This window comes from Oncorhynchus tshawytscha, linkage group LG30, assembly GCF_018296145.1.
Source record: "Oncorhynchus tshawytscha isolate Ot180627B linkage group LG30, Otsh_v2.0, whole genome shotgun sequence".
Classification (NCBI taxonomy): Eukaryota; Metazoa; Chordata; class Actinopteri; order Salmoniformes; family Salmonidae; genus Oncorhynchus; species Oncorhynchus tshawytscha.
The window spans coordinates 17322907-17341648 of NC_056458.1; the positions used below are offsets into that span (position 1 = coordinate 17322907).

Sequence of the window (18742 nt, forward strand, 5' to 3'; positions counted from 1 at the left end):
GGGGAGGACAGATGCGTTTGGGTTCCTAACCTGCCCATCTCCTCAGTAGAGATTGCCCGATCTTTCAGGCAGTGGGGAGGAGGGACCTGGGGAGGCGCATGAGGAAAAAGGACTGTCGCCTGCGCAACCCACGTCCCGCCGTATGAGATGTCCACTGTCGGACCAGGAGGATGTAGATGACCCTGTGCATGGAAACGAGCCATCGTCAGAGGAGGACCTCAGGCTCCCCTTTATGGAGGTGGAGGCACCAAATGGGCCGCCCGACAAGGGAATCCTCACTGGCCAGTTCGGGACGGCCCAGTTAGAGGACGCCAACCTCCAGAACGCGAGGGGCAAGTGATCGCGGTGAAAGGCGCGCTGTTACCTGGGGTAAGTGAGTGGCGCTACCCACACTTCGCCATCAAGCCTAATTTATTATATCAGATAGTAAAGCGCAATGGGGAGACAAAATAATTGTTCCTCATACCCAGCCAGTATGTTAGTACAGTCTTGCAGCTCGCCCACACCCACCTGCTCGGGGCACACCTGGGGAAGGAGAAAACCAGTGAGCAGATTGGGAATCAATCCCACTGGCCCGGAGTCAAGCGCGCCATTGAGGACTACTGCCGTACCTGCCCAGAAGTGCCAGATCACAGCCCTGAGGGCATATTATAGAAACCCTTCGGTTCCCCTGCCCATTATAGAGGTGCCGTTTGAGCGGGTGGCGATGGATCTGGTGGGTCCGTTGGTGAAGAGCACGAGGGGACACAAATACATCCTGGTAATTGTGGATTATACCACCCGGTATCCAGAGGCGATCCCGTTTTTATTTATTTATTTATTTTGCCTTTATTTATTTAACACAGAGTTACACATGGAATAAGCATAACATAGTCAATAATACAGCGGAACAAAATAAAACAAAATGTCTATGTACATTGAGTGCAAATGTGGTAAAATAAGGGAGTTAAGACAATAAATAGGCCACGGTGGCGGAGTAATTACAATATAGCAATTGAAACACTGGAATGGTAGATGTGCAGAAGATGAATGTGCAAGTAGAGATACTGGGGTGCAAAGGAGCAAGATAAATAAATAAATACTGTATGGGGACGAGGTAGGTAGATAGATGGGCTGTTTACAGATGGGCTATGTACAGGTGCAGTGATCTGTGAGCTGCTCTGACAGCTGGTGCTTAAAGCTAGTGAGGGAGATATGAGTCTCCAACATCAGAGATTTTTGCAGTTCGTTCCAGTCATTGGCAGCAGAGAACTGGAAGGAAAGACGACCAAAGGAGGAATTGGCTTTGGGGGTGACCAGTGAGATATACCTGCTGGAGCGCGTGCTACGAGTGGGTGCTGCTATGGTGACCAGTGAGCTGAGATAAGGCGGGGCTTTACCTAGCAGAGACTTGTAGATAACCTGTAGCCAGTGGGATTGGCGAGGAGTATGAAGCAAGGGCCAACCACCGAGAGCGTACAGGTCACAATGGTGGGTAGTGTATGGGGCTTTGGTGGCAAAATGGATGGCACTGTGATAGACTGCATCCAGTTTGTTGAGTAGAGTGTTGGAGGCTATTTTATGCTCCCGTTACGCACAATGACAGCGAAAGGTATTGCACGGGAACGCTTCCATCTATTCAGTCAGGTGGATATTCCACGGGAAATCCTGACGGACCAGTGCACCACATTCATGTCTCGTGTAATGAAAGATGTCTGAATCAAACAGGTGAGGACCAGTGTGTACCATCCACAAAAGGATGGGCTAGTCAAACGATTCAATAAGACCCTAAATCAGATGCTGAAGAAGGTCATCGAGAGAGACGGGAGGAACTGGGACCAGCTGTTGCCCCACCTGATGTTCTCGGTGAGCGAGGTACCACAAGCGTCCACTGAGTTCTCCCCCTTTGAGCTCTTGTATGGCCGTCGGCCCTGCGGACTGCTGGACCTAGCCAAGGAGGTCTGGGAGGACCAACCGAAGCCCCTTTACAGAGTGGTGGAACACGTGGAGGAGATGACGGAGAGGATTAAAGTGATTTAGTCAGTGGTGTGGGAGCACATGGCCTTGGCGCAACACGCCCAGGAGCGTATATACAACAGAGAGCAAATTCCTGGCTGCGTGGCCCTACGACATCGTTGAGCGGGTAGGCGACGTCCATTATAAGGTCCGCCAACCGTCGAAGTTTCCATGGGGGAAGACCACAGCCCGACCCAACGACAAGCTCTCTGAGAGTTGGTCCAGTGGAATACGACCGTGTTCTCCAAGGCGCCGGGGCACACAGATCTTGTGGAACATCATATACACACACGTCCGGGACAAAAAGTGTGTAAATGGCCATACTGGATACCAGAAGCCCGGAGGAGCAGTCTAGAGGGAAATGACTGCAAAAACGGACGGAACTGTCTAATTCTGAAATGACTTCCGGGGCCTGAACGAGGTCATTAAATTTGACGCCTACCCCATGCCCCAGGTGGACGAACTGATCGACCACTAGGGAAGAGGAAGGCGATATACAGTTGAAACCGGAAGTTTACATACACTTAGGTTGTAGTCATTAAAACTTGTTTTTCAACCACTCCATACATTTATTTTTAACAAACTATAGTTTTGGCAAGTCGATTAGGACATCTACTTTGTGCATGACACAAGTAAGTTTTCCAGCAATTGTTTACAGACAGATTATTTCACTTATAATTCACTGTATCACAATTCCAGTGGGTCAGAAGTTTACATACACTAAGTTGACTGTGCCTTTAAACAGCTTGGAGAATTCCAGAAAATATGTCATGGCTTTAGAAGCTTCTGATAGGCTAATTGACATAATTCGAGTCAATTGGGGGTGTACCTGTGGATGTATTTCAAGGCCTACCTTCAAACTCAGTGCCTCTTTGCTTGGCATCATGGGAAAATCAAAATAAATTGTAGGCCCCCACAAGTCTGGTTCATCCGTGGGAGCATTTTCCAAACGCCTGAAGGTACCACGTTCATCTGTACAAACAATAGTACGCAAGTATAAACACCATGGGACCATGCAGCCGTCATACCGCTCAGGAAGGAGACGTGTTCTGTCTCCTAGAGATGAACGTACATTGGTGCGAAAAGTGCAAATCAATCCCAGAACAACAGCAAAGGACCTTGCGAAGATGCTGGAGGAAACAGGTACAAAGTATCTATATCCACAGTAAAACGAGTCCTACATTGACATAACCTGAAAGGTCACTCAGCAAGGAAGAAGCCACTGCTCCAAACCGCCATAAAAAAGCCAGACTACGGTTTGCAACTGCACAATGGGACAAAGATCATACTTTTTGGAGAAATGTAATTTGGTCTGATGAAACAACAATCGAACTGTTGGCCATAATGACCATCGTTATGTTTGGAGGAAAAAGGGGGAGGCTTGAACACCATCCCAACCGTGCAGCACGGGGGTGGCAGCATCATGTTTGGGGGCGCTTTGCTACAGGAGGGTCTGATGCACTTTACAAAATAGATGGCATCACGAGGATGGAAAATTATGTGGATATATTGAAGCAACATCTCAAGACATCAGTCAGGAAGTTAAAGCTTGGTCGCAAATGGGTCTTCCAAATGGACAATGATCCCAAGCATACTTCAAAGTTGTGTGAAAATGGCTTAAGGACAACAAAGTCAATGTTTTGGAGTGGCCATCACAAAGCCCTGAGCTCAATCCCATAGAAAATGTGTGGGCAGAACTGAAAAAGCATGTGCGAGCAAGGAGGCCTACAAACCTCACTCAGTTACACCAGCTCTGTCAGGAGTAATGGGCCAAAATTCACCCAACTAGTTCACCCAACTAAATTCACCCAACAAAATTCACCCAACTAAATTCACCCAACTCATTCTCTCTATGATTATTCTGACATTTCACATTCTTAAAATAAAGGGGTGATCCTAACTGACCTAAGACAGGGAATTTTCACTAGGATTAAATGTCAGGAATTGTGAAAACTGAGTTTAAATGTACTTGGCTAAGGTGGATGTAAACTTCAGACTTCAACTGTACGTCAGTGTCCTGGACCTGACGAAGGGGTACTGGCAGGTGCTGCTGGCAGCAGCCTCCCAGGAGAGGATGGCCTTCTCCACCCCAGGGGGGCTCTACCACTACCGGGTTCTTCTTTTTGGGCTTCACAGGTCCCCAGCAACCTTCCAGTGACTCATGGACAGTGTCCTGTGCCCACACCGTGAGTACGCTGCTGCTAATTTGTATGATATAATCGTGCACAGTGACAGTTGGGAGTCCCATCGCTGTGGGCTACAGGCGGTGGTGGATGTGCTAAGGGATGCGGGGCTGACCGCGAACCCCCATAAGTGCAAGCTGGGCTACACCAAGGTGGAGTACGTGGGCTATCTGGAAATGTGAAGCCCCAAGAAAAAAAATGCTGCCATTGGTGAATGGCCGGTCCCCTGAACCAATAGGCAGGGTGTAGGCAAGTTGTTCCTGGGGTTAGCAGGCTATTACAGTCTATTTGTACCTAACTTTACCGCAATAGCTTCTCCCCACACAGACCTAGCGAAGGCACGCCTACCCCAGATGGTGCGATGGACGGAGGACATCGAGGCGGCATTCCAGGCCCTGTTTTCACCCGATACTCGCCACCCCAGACTTCTCAAAAAATCTCCTGGTCCACACCAACGCGTCTGACACGGGTGGAGGCCGTCTTGTCCCTAGAGCAGGAAGGCGAGGAGCACTCCATGTATGTTCTCCAGAGGGAGAAGTACTCGATTGCCGAGAAGGTGAAGTGGGTGCTGGACACCCTCAAATATTACCTCCTTGGGAGGAATTTCACCTTGGTCAACATGCCCGACTCATGTGGATGGCAAGAGGTAAGAACACGAATGACCGCTTCACCCGCTGGTTCCTGTCCTTATAGCGATTCTCTTTCTCTGTTATCCACAGGTCGGGGGCAATGCGGATGCCCTCTCCAGGAGGGACGCAAACCTAGTCCTAAGCACGCGCAAACCTAGTCCTGAGCACGCCTCCCAACTGGTCGGGGGTGGGTTGGTATCCCGGGAGGTCTACCCCGGGGGTGGGTGATAGAGGGGAGGAACGTGCTGTGTTTCCCCGGCTGGACACCCCGACACTGATGGCACCAATTAGGGGTAATCACCACTATAAACCCATCTTCCTCTACTACTCTCTTCACTGCCTCAGCATATGACACCTGTACTACTCTGATCCTGGCAACCTCAATTGCCTTTCTCTCACCGGACACTTCTGATCTCCAGCACCATGGGTACCCCTACAGTTACCACACACAATGTTTTGCACCAATACTACACATTCCTTTGACTCATGCCCACCTGCACACTTACCACATCTAGGAATATCCCTCCTACACACTGCTGCAACATGACCATAAGCTTGGCACCTAAAACACTATAATGGGTTTGAAACAAAATCTCTCACAGGATAACTGACACATCCTAGTTTGACTTTGTCGGGTAAAGACTGCATCAAAACTCAGCAGGACAGACAGTGTTGTCTCTGTTTCACCACACTCTCTACCAGGTCTGTCACTCACTTGTGTGTCAAATGTTTTGGCAAAACACATGCGCATACAACCTGACTGGATAGGAATGTTAGGGGCTCGTTCTCCGCTCTGGTTCAGTGGTGGGCGGGGATGGACAGTACAGTGTAGGCTAATGTCTACGGTAGTACATTGCAGGAAGAAATATAGATAGAAGCATTGTATTGGAGGCTAAGCATTTGTTTCACCTGTCCTGATCAGTGTTGATGAAGACAAGGAGATAGACAACCACTCTCAATGTGAAGCCCTTGGCCTAGTAGTGCATTGATCTGCATAGGCCAAAATATTGTCAGAAGCTGTCTACTAACTATATTGGCAAGAAATAAAAATGGTTTGCACCTTCATATACTACAGTCATTGGTTTGCACATATATCCTCCATCCATGCATCCTAGTGGAAACTCCTATGTGTAAGTCTGTTTTTTCCCTTGTAATTTTTCCAGCCCTCCTTACCTTGAGGAAAAAGGGAGCCAACAACTAGTTGTACAACGCACCCTGAACCCCCCTCCCCCTACAAGTTACACGAATAAACATTCTGTTGTGTTCCTCTCATTAGTAGACAACTAGACATTCTTACTCCTCTCACTCGATTACTGAGCATTCTGACCTTGGGTTTGCCTGTTACCATAAATAATAGATAAACAACAGAATATTTGACATTTGGTTAGATTTTGTTGTTGTTGCAGTCAACATTCACACACATTCCTATTTAGCTGTTATTCAATTCAGATGTATGCAGCAGTGGATGAGCAAAGTATATGAACATAGCTATTGTGCAATGTATAATCCATGCTAACCACATGTTACAGGGCCTAGCAATGTACCAGGATAGTCTGAACTATTCCTCATAAAGAAAAAAAGATTGAATGCTGCCATCTGCTGAGGGGAACTAAAACTTCATGATAACTAGTCAACAAGTTTGACCAGTTTATCCGAGGCTTCTATAATCTAAAGTAAATATATTGTAGTCTCTCTAAACAAGTGCCTATTCATCAAAGCAATGTCTGAAAAAATATATATACTGCATCAGTCAAATGTTTGGACACAGCTACTCATTCAAGGGTTTTTCTTTATTAAAAAAAACATTTCTACAATGTAGAATAATAGTGAAGACGTCAAAACTATTAAATAACACATATAGAATCATTTAGTAAGCAAAAAAGTGTTAAACAAACCAAAATAGATGTTAGATTTTATATTATTCAAAGTAGCCACCCTTTACCTTGATGACAGCTTTGCACACTCTTGGCATTCTCTCAACCAGCTTCATGAGGTAGTCACCTTGAATGCATTTCAATTAAGTTTAGGTGTGCCTTGTTTTTTTGTGGGATTTCTTTCCTTCTTAATGCATTTGAGCCAATCAGTTGTGTTGTGACAAGGTAGGGGTGGTGTACAGAAGACAGCCCTATTTGGTAAAAGACCAAGTCCATATTATGGCAAGAACAGCTCAAATAAGCAAAGAGAAACAACAGTCCATCATTACTTTAAGACATGAAGGTCAGTCAATCCGGAAAATTTCAAACACTTTGACAGTTTCTTCAAGTGCAGTCACAAAAACCATCAAGAGCTATGATGAAATTGGCTCTCATGAAGACCGCCACAGGAAAGGAAGACCCAGAGTTACCTCTGCTGCAGAGGATAAGTTCATTAGAGTTACCATCCTCAGAACTTGCAGCCCAAATAAATCCTTCACAGAGTTCAAGTAAGAGACACATCTCAACATCAACTATTCAGAGGAGACTGTGTGAATCAGGCCTTCATGGTCGAATTGCTGCCAAAGAAACTGTACTAAATGACACCAATAAGAAGAAGAGACTTGCTTGGGCCAAGAAACACGAGCAGTGGACATTAGACCGGTGGAAATCTGTCCTTTGGTCTGATGAATCCAAATGTGAGATTTTTGGTGCCAACTGCCGTGTCTTTGTGAGACGCAGAGTTGGTGAACGGACGATCTCTGCATGTGTGGTTTTCACTGTGAAGCATGGAGAAGGTGTAACGATGTGGGGGTGCTTTGCTGGTGACACTGTCTGTGAATGATTTAGAATTCAAGGCACACTTAACCAGCATGGCTACCACAGCATTCTGCAGCGATACACCATCCCATCTGGTTGCGCTTAGTGAGACTATAATTTGTTTTTCAACAGGACAATGACCCAACATACCTCCAGCGGGTGTAAGGGCTATTTGACCAAGAAGGAGAGTGATGGAGTGCTGCATTAGATGACCTGGCCTCCACAATCACCCAACCTCAACCCAATTGAGATGGTTTTGGATGAGTTGGACCGCAGAGTGAAGGCAAAGCAGCTAAAAAGTGCTCAGCATATGTGGAAACTCCTTCAAGACTGTTGGAAAAGCATTCCAGGTGATGCTGGTTGAGAGAATGAGTGTGCAAAGCTGTCATCAAGGCAAAGGGTGGCTACTTTGAATAATCTAAAATCTTAAATCGATTTGGATTTGCTTAACACTTTTTGGGTTACTACATTATTTCATATGTGTTATTTCATAGTTTTGATGTCTTCACTATTATTCTACAATGTAGAAAATAGTAAAAATAATAAAGAAAAATCCTTGAATGAGTAGCTGTGTCCAAACTTTTGACTGTTACTGTATATGAAGTAACATATTTAGCATTTTGTGGAGTCAATCTATTTGCAGACAAACTACACAGACTACAAGTAAAATGTAATATCAACACTTGTTGAGGGTCTTTAAGATCCATGCAACATAAGGACTGTATACATTCTCAGAAAGATGTCATACAGTCCGCGGAGAGAAGAAAATGGAGACCTCATCTGAAAGCAGGAATCAAAACCTCATTTTTATTTTATATTTATTCCATAAACATTATTACAAAACTCAGCAAGTTACCAATATTACATTGTCACCATACAGGCTTGTTCACAAATATTTAAACCTTTGCAACAGTTACAACAAAACAAAATGATACTAGAATGATTTATAAAACAGCAATAAAATCACAAATATGTCTTTATTTCAGTTTTTCTTTTTGTTTTATCATACTTTTTACACAGTAGCACTACACTCCCACAACAAGATTGGTCTGATTACAAAACTTCCGACAAAATGTTACAACTTTTTTCCCAGTGTTTTCCTTCTCTCCTTTTATAATTTTTTTTGTCATGTTTGTTATTTTGGTTTTTAAAACCAAAGGCATGTCATTATACATCCCTTTCACTGCCTATAAAGGCGAAAAAAGGGTATCCACATTTACAAATACTTCACAACACTTTCTAAGAAAAATATACACTTAGAAAATATTTTACAAATTGGCACACTGAAAAATATACAAGATTCATGGAGGATGTCAGGAGTTCTTGTGGAATCCCTCTGGCAACAACTCTGACAATATTTATAAAGCTCAATATTCTTTTCAACAAAAATGGCAAAACACAATTCTAATTAATGTCAAAATCATGGCAGAATTACATCAAACATAACAGTATCTTATACATTCATAAATAGGGCACAGAGGATTTATTCATCCTTTTTTCAGTTACCTGTAAGTTCATTTGCCTTCAAGCACCTTTCCCAGGCAGCTCAACAGTGGTACATCATATAAAACTCGTGTTGGAGAGGAAGTCAAATACATTCAATTAACAATGGGCTGATATAAGGCAGTCTACTCCACACCACCTGGTGGTGACACCTGTCCTGATCCCCAGTCTCAATGGCTAGCCTGGCAACTTGGAGAAGATGGAGGGGAAGGGGGGTTTCGAGAGACAAAAGGTCTTCACAATAAATATTCAATCTCTGATGGATAGTATCAATTCATGTCAATTGAAATAAATTGTAGAAATCTAATACAGAGCTCCATGTTTGTGCAGTGGTAGGTGAATCCATGAGATTACATGAAGCAGTATACTAACCTTGAGTAGAGTACAAATTCAAACCTCAAGATTGAACTAACCTGTTAGAGCATAAAGATTTCTTATTGACACAGTGCTACTTTTTAGTTGCTGAAACAGTTTATGGCAGCTCTCCACAGGACCTATTTAATCCCCTTCTCTGTATCTCCATGCTGGCTGTTGATTTTGAGTTCAGATGGCAATCATTTCAAAGGAATGTATGAATGAAAAGACAGTCATTTGCATTTTGGTAAAAGGTGTATCACTGTCAGCTGCAGGTGCTTGGCAAACGGAATGAAGTGTAAGTTCTCTAGAATGTCGACCGGCCACCGAAGTCCAGAACCCCCACCCCCCAACCCTAACAAAAAGAACATGAAACAGCCAATATACATATAGATAGAAAATGTTTATACATATACTTGTTCAACGTTTGGCACATAATTCCATTTTTAACAATTATAATTATCGTCATATTCTGCAAATAGTGCATATGTCTCTGTACAATAGCATTAACAAATTGCAATTCTAGGTACTTACTCCACTTACCCTCCCAACCTCCTCTCCCCAAACCACGGCAAAAAGCCAATGACAAATAATGCCATTTCAAGATATTAAGAAAATTAGGACAGTATGAGAAAGTCGTCTTATCGTTAATACAAAAATGTCCCTTTTTTATTCTGAAAAGTCTGGTTCCCAGCAGAACAGCGATACAGTTCTCCTACACCAGTAAAACATCCACAAATGGAATGGCTGGGTGGTATCAGTAATGATAGCACACTTCTATTGTTCCCTCATGACTAACTCTACTCCACTCTCGCTTTGTACACTGAAGGCAACCATTGACTAAATGTAAGGACGGACAACTTTTGAACTGTTATTTTAAACATTTGTGGAGAGCCACAAACTGAATTTTGACATTGTTAAGGAGGGGCAATCTGTTCCGCTGAAATGGAGAATTGAAAAAACAAAGCAAACCATTAAGTATCACAAAAATGATTTTCAAAACAGTTTCAAGGCAATTTTTCTTATTATACAAAAGTCAAACTTAAAGTAACAAAAAACAAAACAAACTAAAGACCAAGAAAGGTGAATCAAGCAGCAGTCAGAAACAAAAAGCAGCCACGGTAGTTCGAAATCACAGTCAAGCTAGAGACAATCAATCACACAATAGGTAGTTTCGCCGGAACAAATAAAAGCTCACATGCAAGTTGTTTCAGGGTAAAAGAAGGAGGTGGGGTAGTCAGGGTTAATGTCTTTGCCATGCAACACTTGGATTTAAGTCAAAAAGTGAGAGCAGTAAGGGAACCCAGGGAACTGAGCAAGAGGCGGGAGGAAATAGAGTGAGGGGGATGTATTTTGCAGCCACTGTTACAAAATATTACCTCAGTTTCTCATAAGAGGCCATCAGAGCTACGTTCTTGCTCGAGTCCCGCTTCCCTGTATTGTTTTCGTCTCCAGCAAATTTTGCACTGGTTTTGTGACGGTACATTTTTTTGTGTGCGGGCCCACAGATGCCAGGTATACCGAGGCTGGACTTGTTGAACATGTTGCAGTCTAGAGTGAGAGGGGGGAAGAAGGGGTTTGAAGGAATGAACTTGGATTGGTTTTTGGCTCCCCTGCCAGTTGCCTTCCTGCCCCTTCCTGCCCCAGGGGAGGTGGCATAACCACCCTTTTTCCTGACATCAGCTGTTGTGCCCGCCAGGATTTTGAGTGTCTTAGTTTTAAGGCTGTTGGCCTCTGGAGGCTGACAGAGTCCAGACATTGGGTCCCACAGTGGCTCGATGGACACCTTCATAAACCTCTCGACCTCTGCCATCCCAGAGACTATGTTGGACAGGATGTTGGAGGGCTCCTCAAACTCTCGCTGGTCGTCATCCACAGCACTGTTGTTGTTGTTTCCGCCGTCTACCCAGCCCCCACCGTGCTCCACCAGTAAAGGCCAGTCTTCTGACAGTCCAGAAAGACCTTCACTTTCTTCACCTTTCGCCTTTGCCTTTGCATCAAGCAGGGCTTTTAGCTTTTTGGATGAACGAGAATTCTGTCTAGGGGGTTTGTTCTTCTCTGTCTTGGGGGCCCTTGGAGTCTTGGTTTTCTGTTTACTGGTTGTTTTCCTTTTTGACTTGGGACCTTTAGTTCGGCCTCCAATAGATTCAGCCTGCTCATCAAAGACGTCCGTGCCGTCAATCTTATCACCTAACCCTGTGCCATCATTGTCATTGAAAGTATGGAACTGGAACTGATGATTGTTTATCGCTCTGCCATCATGGTTTTGTTGTGGCAGGACATTACAGTCCCACTTAGTCCCATCAGGTGTAGTTGAGAGAGCCATGTCTCCTGTCTCTCCTTGAAACTCCCTGGCCTTTCCTAGGCTTTCCCTCATTTCTGGACCCATCACCTGTGGGGAGAGATTTGGTGTGTCGGGTGGCGACATCTCTGACAACGACGAGTGCCTGAACTTATCGGGGGTGAAGTTGGAGATGTCCAGTAGGTCTGTGGACTCCCTAAGGGGAGTGATTTCATCAGTACTTTGCTGGATCACCAGTTTGGGACTGCAGTGGGCCAAGAAGTTCTCGTTCACATCCTCTTCACTCTCCTTCTCACAGGACTTGTGACTCATAGTGCTGTAGTTGCTAGAGGAGGCAGACAGTGAACCCATAGAGTCATAGCTGGTTAGCCTGCTGTTCTCTGTGTTTAGAGTGACTCTATGGAACTGCACCTGTTCCTCTTCAGCTGACCGGCTGGCCTGTAGGGTTGAGTCTGGTCCTGGTGGCTCTTCAGGTAAATGTGCCTTATCATTCAGCAGTCTGTTGCCATCTACATTGACTTGACTATATCCTGACAAGGGCAAGTTGTTTGTCATTGGCAAAGGCATGGTGTTGGAAAAGCCAGCAGATTCAGGTGGAATGTCAGATGTAAATGGTAGCTGTTCACCTCCAGACTGCCATGATATGTGAGTGAAGTTTGGCTCCATCTGATTGGAGTTAGAGGGGGATTGTTGGAGCTCGGACTCTGAGGGAGGAGATAGAACACAGCTCTGGGCCAGCTGTAGGTTAGTGAATGGATTCTCTTCCTGGTAGAGCCCATGGGGAAACTGTTGTCGGGGATTCTGCTGCTGCTGCTGCTGGGAGTAATATGACAGTCCAGTGTTACTGGATGAGTCAGAGGCATCTAGTAATGTCTGTAGGTAGCCTCCGGGGATGACAGGCAGACCACTATTCACATTTACAGGATGGGTCATTGTGCTGGAAGAGGAGCAGGGGGCTGGTGTAAAAGTAGACTTTTCAGTGGGGTCGACACTGACAGTGGAGTCATCACAAAGCTGGGGGCTGCCTGCTTTAGAGTAAACTATGTCAGGGTGCTGACTTGGGGATAGTGGGCCAACCTCTTGTAGGTGTAACACAGTTTTACCATCCTCCTGCTGAGCCTCTGTCATTTTTTTCGACTTCAGTCTGGCCTCGCTTTTAAATTTCCTTATTTTCAAAATCTTATTTCCAAGTCTTTTCCCCTCCCTCTCTAGCGATCTGCTTTTTCCTGTCACACTTCCTTGGTCTAATCTAGCAGCACAGTCGGAGGTTGTTGTTGTTATTGATGCCATATCTGTACAGGCAGCCTGATCCTCAGCTGCTCGCACCTCTTGCTTGTGATCTGCGTGGTTTGGCGAGAGCTCTACAGTGTGAATTCTTTGAATCCGGACTCTATTTGCAATCCTGTATTTTCGTTTTGTCAGGCTAGAATTAAGGGAACGCCTGCAGCCATTCGGAAATGTGTTTTTATCACCAGCAGCCAGCCTGCGCTGCTCCTGCATTTCCTGGCGCCTCTTTTGCCAGTAGTCTTTCAGAGGGGCCATTCTCTGGTACTTATGAACTAAGTCCTTACTTAAGCTTACTGTTGTCTCTGATGTGTCAATTTTTCCCAGCTTTACTAACATGTGCTTCTCCCCTTTAAATCGGTTTATGATGATGTATTTGATTATCACCGGAGGCTCTTTTCGTGAGGATTTTCTCCTCTTCTTTGGACACCAGTCGTCATCCTCCTCTTTTTTTGGACCCACCGGCTGCTTCTCCTTTTTCTCCGTGTTCTTCTCGCTCTCGATAGAATCCACGTCGTACAGATAGTCGTCGCTGTATCGGACTTTCCTCTTGGACCTCAGCCCATAGCTCAGCTGGCTGGAGGAGCTGGAGTTCTCCCTGGAGAGGAAGCAGTGTTTCCGTTTGGTCTGGCAGGTGTCAAGGGAGGATCCAGTACAGGAGCTGTCATCGCTGTACTCTCCAGAGTCCTCTGTGGAGTTGTTGAAGTCAAACAGGTAGCTGCTCTCTGGACTGACACTGGGCATCACTTCAGCAGAGCTGCTGCTGTTGTTTTTGTCAACCTTATCTCCAGCCGCCCAGACTTCGACCTTCTCTCCATTCACCTGCGGCACTTCAGCTTCCTTCTTCACTGCTCCCTCTCCCTCCTTTTTGGCGACGACACTTGGGAAGAAGTTGAACTGGGTTTCCTCCTGAATGGTGTTGGTCTTCTCTCGGACGTTGTCCTGGAAGGACTCGTAGCGGATCTTCAGCGAGCACACGTCGCTGCCCAGGGTGGAGTCCTCATCATCAAACATATAGTTGTCTACGTCCTCTTCTGAGAAGAGGTTTACAGAGAGCTCGTTCTTAGAGCAGAGGTCCAGCAGCTCGATCTTACTCTCGCTGATAAAGGACTCAAAGCAGCCCCAGTCCTGGCTGGAGTTGGCCAGCAGAGCCTCCTCACCATTGCACTTGTCCAGGAGCAGGCCTTCGTAGATACTCTTTGACGTGGCATCCTCCGAGTCACTGTCCTCTGCTGACTTCTCCTCATCTGTCTTCTCCACCGCTCTAACCTTGTGCTCTGGGTAGCTGAGGAGCTGGTCTGAGAGCAGCTGATCCCCGTAGCGGATACCAGAACTCATGCACTGCATGGCCATGTCAGGACAGGAGACAGGACAGGAGACAGGACAGGGTTCGTAGTCCCGGCCCAGGCCCAGCCCTGGCTCAGGCTCTGTAGCGTCCTTGCTCTCGATGAAGCAGCCCAGGCAGGTGCGGCTCTGTGGCATAAGGCAGTCCCCCCCAGACAGGGCCGAGACACTCCCTGTCTCCATCATGGTGAAGGCAGCCTTGTCACTACAGTCCTCTGGAAGAGCCCAGTGACTCACCAACTTGGTGGAGCAAGAGGAGGTGAGGGAGATGGTGTGAGTGGAGGAGTCATCATCAGCAGTAGTGGTGCTGGGCTCAGGGGTCTCTGTTGGGCTGAGAGGTGAGGATGGGCTAAGTGAGGTCCTCTCACTCTCAGGGCCTCCTTTTGGTAGATTGGCTTTAGGAGGGGTGCCGGGACTGTCTAGCTTCAAAGAACTGTCCTGGTTGTGTGATTCTGTAGAGCGGAACAAAGAGATAGTATCAGATATCAACTAATTCCCTTGGGAACTCACTGATGCACAATGTGAGAGTACTTTAACATACTGTATTTCCTATATAAGATGACATTTTAATATACTATACTATTTCCTTTCTTTAATTATTTTTCATTTTCAGCTCAATGTACACAGTGTACAAAACATTAGGAACACCTCCCTAATATTGAGTTGCACCCCCTTTTGCCATCAGAACAGCCTCAATTCGTCGAGGCATGGGTTCTACAAGGTGTCGAAAGCATTCCACAGGGTCGCTGGCCCATGTTGACTCCAATGCTTCCAACAGTTGTGTCAAGTTGGCTGGATGTCCTTTGGGTGGTGGACCATTCTTGATACACACAGGAAACTGTTGAGCGTGAAAAACCCAGGAGTGTTGCAGTTCTTAACTCAAACCGGCACACCTGGCATCTACAACCATACCCCTTTCAAAGGCACTTAAATATTTTGTCTTGCCCATTCACACTCAATGGCACACATACACAATCCATGTCTCACTTGTCTCAAGGCTTAAAAATCATTCTTTAACCTGTCTCCTCCCCTTCATCTACAATGATTGAAGTGGATTTAGTAAGTGACATCAATAAGGGATCATAGTTTTCCCCTGAATTCATCTGGTCAGTCATGGAAAGAACAGGTGTTCCTAATGTTTTGTGCACTCAGTGTATGTTTCTAGCCTCTCTTTCATTTGGTAAAATGCACAGGTCATGTTTTTTTCAAACAGGCTGCACAAAGTAATAGTTTTGTACAAAGACGAGGCATATTAGAGTTAATTCAAGCTGAAAAGGGGAATTCAGCTTTTTCTTGAGAAAAATGAAATGCTCATCATTAATCATCATCATTGTGTTTCTTGTGCTCTATAATTTGTGATAAGAATGCAATGAGAATAAAATAAAAGCCATTATAGAAAGTAATCATGGGACAAATTTTGTGGAAATATAGAAATCATTAGCCTATTTTGTTCAATCTTAAATAAGGCCTCTGCCTTTTCTATTACTCTGATTGAACATCTTTATGTTGATGTATTTACAGGATGAACGGAAGGAATGACAAAAGTAATAACCTTTCCCCTCCTCTGTGTGAGTGGCCTTTACCCTTTGACATTCAGGGTCATTAAGGATGGGAGTGTCGTGTGAAAGGATGATAAGTTCTTTCAGAATTAAGAAAACGGACGAAAACATTTCACACATTCATTAGACCGTCTCTGGGCATTAAAACAGGTAGCAAAGGTTAAGGTCACTAAATATCAAGGCTGAGGCTTCTTGCCTTTCAGCTTTGTAAAGGTCACAGCCAAGCTAAATAGCGGAGGTGAAAAGAATGCGTACTGGAGCATCTTGTTCCATATAAAAACTCGTACTACGATTGTGACATAATGTACCGTGATAATGTAGCAGCATTCCCTCTGTTCCTTCATAAAAACACATTGTAAAATGCCAGAACATACAGTACAATATGATACAATATAGCTACACCTGTGGAGAAGAATTAGGTCTTGGTGTGTCCATTTGTTTTTTTAGTTTTTAAAAAATTCAAGTAGGCCTAATGTGTTTCTAGCAAAGCAACATACACATGTCTTTACCATTCTCGTCCACTTCGTTGATCTGTTCCAGGTTTGAAGCCAGCACAGCAAAGTTGGGTTCTTGAAAAACATCCATCAATTTAGCGTGGTTCTTGTCCCTTACATTATTACCACTATCCAACCTGCAGAGGAAAAACACAAGACACATGAAAACACTGGTGCTGACCAAAGGAAAAGGTTTATTATGTCATCATAATAATATATACTGCCATGCAAATCCCTTGTTGATTCTCGCCTTTCTCAACTGCTGCATGAGCAGCAGCTACTCTTTCTGGGGCTTCAAAAGAGGCCAGGGAACATTCGGGATGCTATATTTCTACCTTTAGCCCAAGATTCTACTCTTTGTTCCTGTAAAATATATGTCCCCATCTATGGGCTACCAAGGGATATTGTTTTGGGCACCATTATAGGAGACTGCCTTATACTGTATCTAGTAGGCTTTAAAACACCTGAGCCTCAGTCTGCATGCAAATTGCAGGCACATCCTCCTGGCCTTTTGTTGATCGCTTTAAGTGTTTCTCAAATCGCAAAACTCCTCAATAACATGCTTGCTGAATGAGAATTGTTCTAAGCAAATGTCAGAAGTAATAATTGTATAAAATCATGCCCCCAAAAAAATCTTATTTCTGTTCTCTAACTAGCTCTCTAACTCTCTTGTTCACGCTCTCAAACTCCCCGTCCTCCTCCCACTATCCCCTTTCTTGCAGCCAGGGAGAAAAAAACAAATGGCCAGATTAATGGAGACGGAGAAGAAGCAATAAGAGGTTGCATAAAATTAGCCCTATGTCCAACGATCATGTCCAATTTAACACATTATTAAGCCATGTTGTTTCTCCTGGAGGCAATTTGCGACAAAGGTTTGTGAGCCGCATGAAACAAGACTCTCTGCCAGCGCAGTGCTGACTCACTGCCAGCTAGAAAGATACTGTTAACCTGGCCTGGCTCTCTGTGTCATTAACCTGGGCCTCTGTCTGTGTTAACCTGGCCTGGCTCTCTGTGTCATTAACCTGGGCCTCTGTCTGTGTTAACCTGGCCTGGCTCTCTGTGTCATTAACCTGGGCCCATGTCTGTGTTAACCTGGCCTGGCTCTCTGTGTCATTAACCTGGGCCTCGGTCTGTGTTAACCTGGCCTGGCTCTCTGTGTGTCATTAACCTGGGCCTCTGTCTGTGTTAACCTGGCCTGGCTCTCTGTGTCGTTAACCTGGGCCTCTGTCTGTGTTAACCTGGCCTGGCTCTCTGTGTCGTTAACCTGGGCCTCTGTCTGTGTTAACCTGGCCTGGCTCTCTGTGTCATTAACCTGGGGCTCTGTCTGTGTTAACCTGGCCTGGCTCTCTGTGTCATTAACCTGGGGCTCTGTCTGTGTTAACCTGGCCTGGCTCTCTGTGTCATTAACCTGGGCCTCTGTCTGTGTTAACCTGGCCTGGCTCTCTGTGTCATTAACCTGGGCCTCGGTCTGTGTTAACCTAGCCTGGCTCTCTGTGTCATTAACCTGGGCCTCTGTCTGTGTTAACCTGGCCTGGCTCTCTGTGTCATTAACCTGGGCCTCTGTCTGTGTTAACCTGGCCTGGCTCTCTGTGTCATTAACCTGGGCCTTTGTCTGTGTTAACCTGGCCTGGCTCTCTGTGTCATTAACCTGGGCCTCTGTCTGTGTTAACCTGGCCTGGCTCTCTGTGTCATTAACCTGGGCCTCTGTCTGTGTTAACCTGGCCTGGCTCTCTGTGTCATTAACCTGGGCCTATGTCTGTGTTAACCTGGCCTGGCTCTCTGTGTCATTAACCTGGGCCTCTGTCTGTGTTAACCTGGCCTGGCTCTCTGTGTCATTAACCTGGGCCTCTGTCTGTGTTAACCTGGCCTGGCTCTCTGTGTCATTAACCTGGGGCTCTGTCTGTGTTAACCTGGCCTGGCTCTCTGTGTCATTAACCTGGGGCTCTGTCTGTGTTAACCTGGCCTGGCTCTCTGTGTCATTAACCTGGGCCTCTGTCTGTGTTAACCTGGCCTGGCTCTCTGTGTCATTAACCTGGGCCTCGGTCTGTGTTAACCTAGCCTGGCTCTCTGTGTCATTAACCTGGGCCTCTGTCTGTGTTAACCTGGCCTGGCTCTCTGTGTCATTAACCTGGGCCTCTGTCTGTGTTAACCTGGCCTGGCTCTCTGTGTCATTAACCTGGGCCTTTGTCTGTGTTAACCTGGCCTGGCTCTCTGTGTCATTAACCTGGGCCTCTGTCTGTGTTAACCTGGCCTGGCTCTCTGTGTCATTAACCTGGGCCTCTGTCTGTGTTAACCTGGCCTGGCTCTCTGTGTCATTAACCTGGGCCTCTGTCTGTGTTAACCTGGCCTGGCTCTCTGTGTCA

The 18742-nt window shown here is 45.6% G+C and overlaps 1 protein-coding gene across 1 annotated transcript in view; it reads right to left on the bottom strand.

The window, feature by feature from the left end:
• Nucleotides 1-8320: 8320 nt before the first annotated feature.
• Nucleotides 8321-18742, bottom strand: part of LOC112228652 (neurite extension and migration factor-like) — a 34517-nt gene continuing 24095 nt past the window's right edge. The window contains exons 2-4 of the mRNA XM_024394151.2: nt 16395-16516; nt 10776-14778; nt 8321-10336 (exon numbers count right to left, since the gene is read on the bottom strand). Coding sequence (XP_024249919.1) covers nt 10273-10336; nt 10776-14778; nt 16395-16470 — 4143 coding nt within the window. The 5' untranslated portion in view covers nt 16471-16516 and the 3' untranslated portion in view covers nt 8321-10272. The remainder of the gene's footprint in view (nt 10337-10775; nt 14779-16394; nt 16517-18742) is intronic.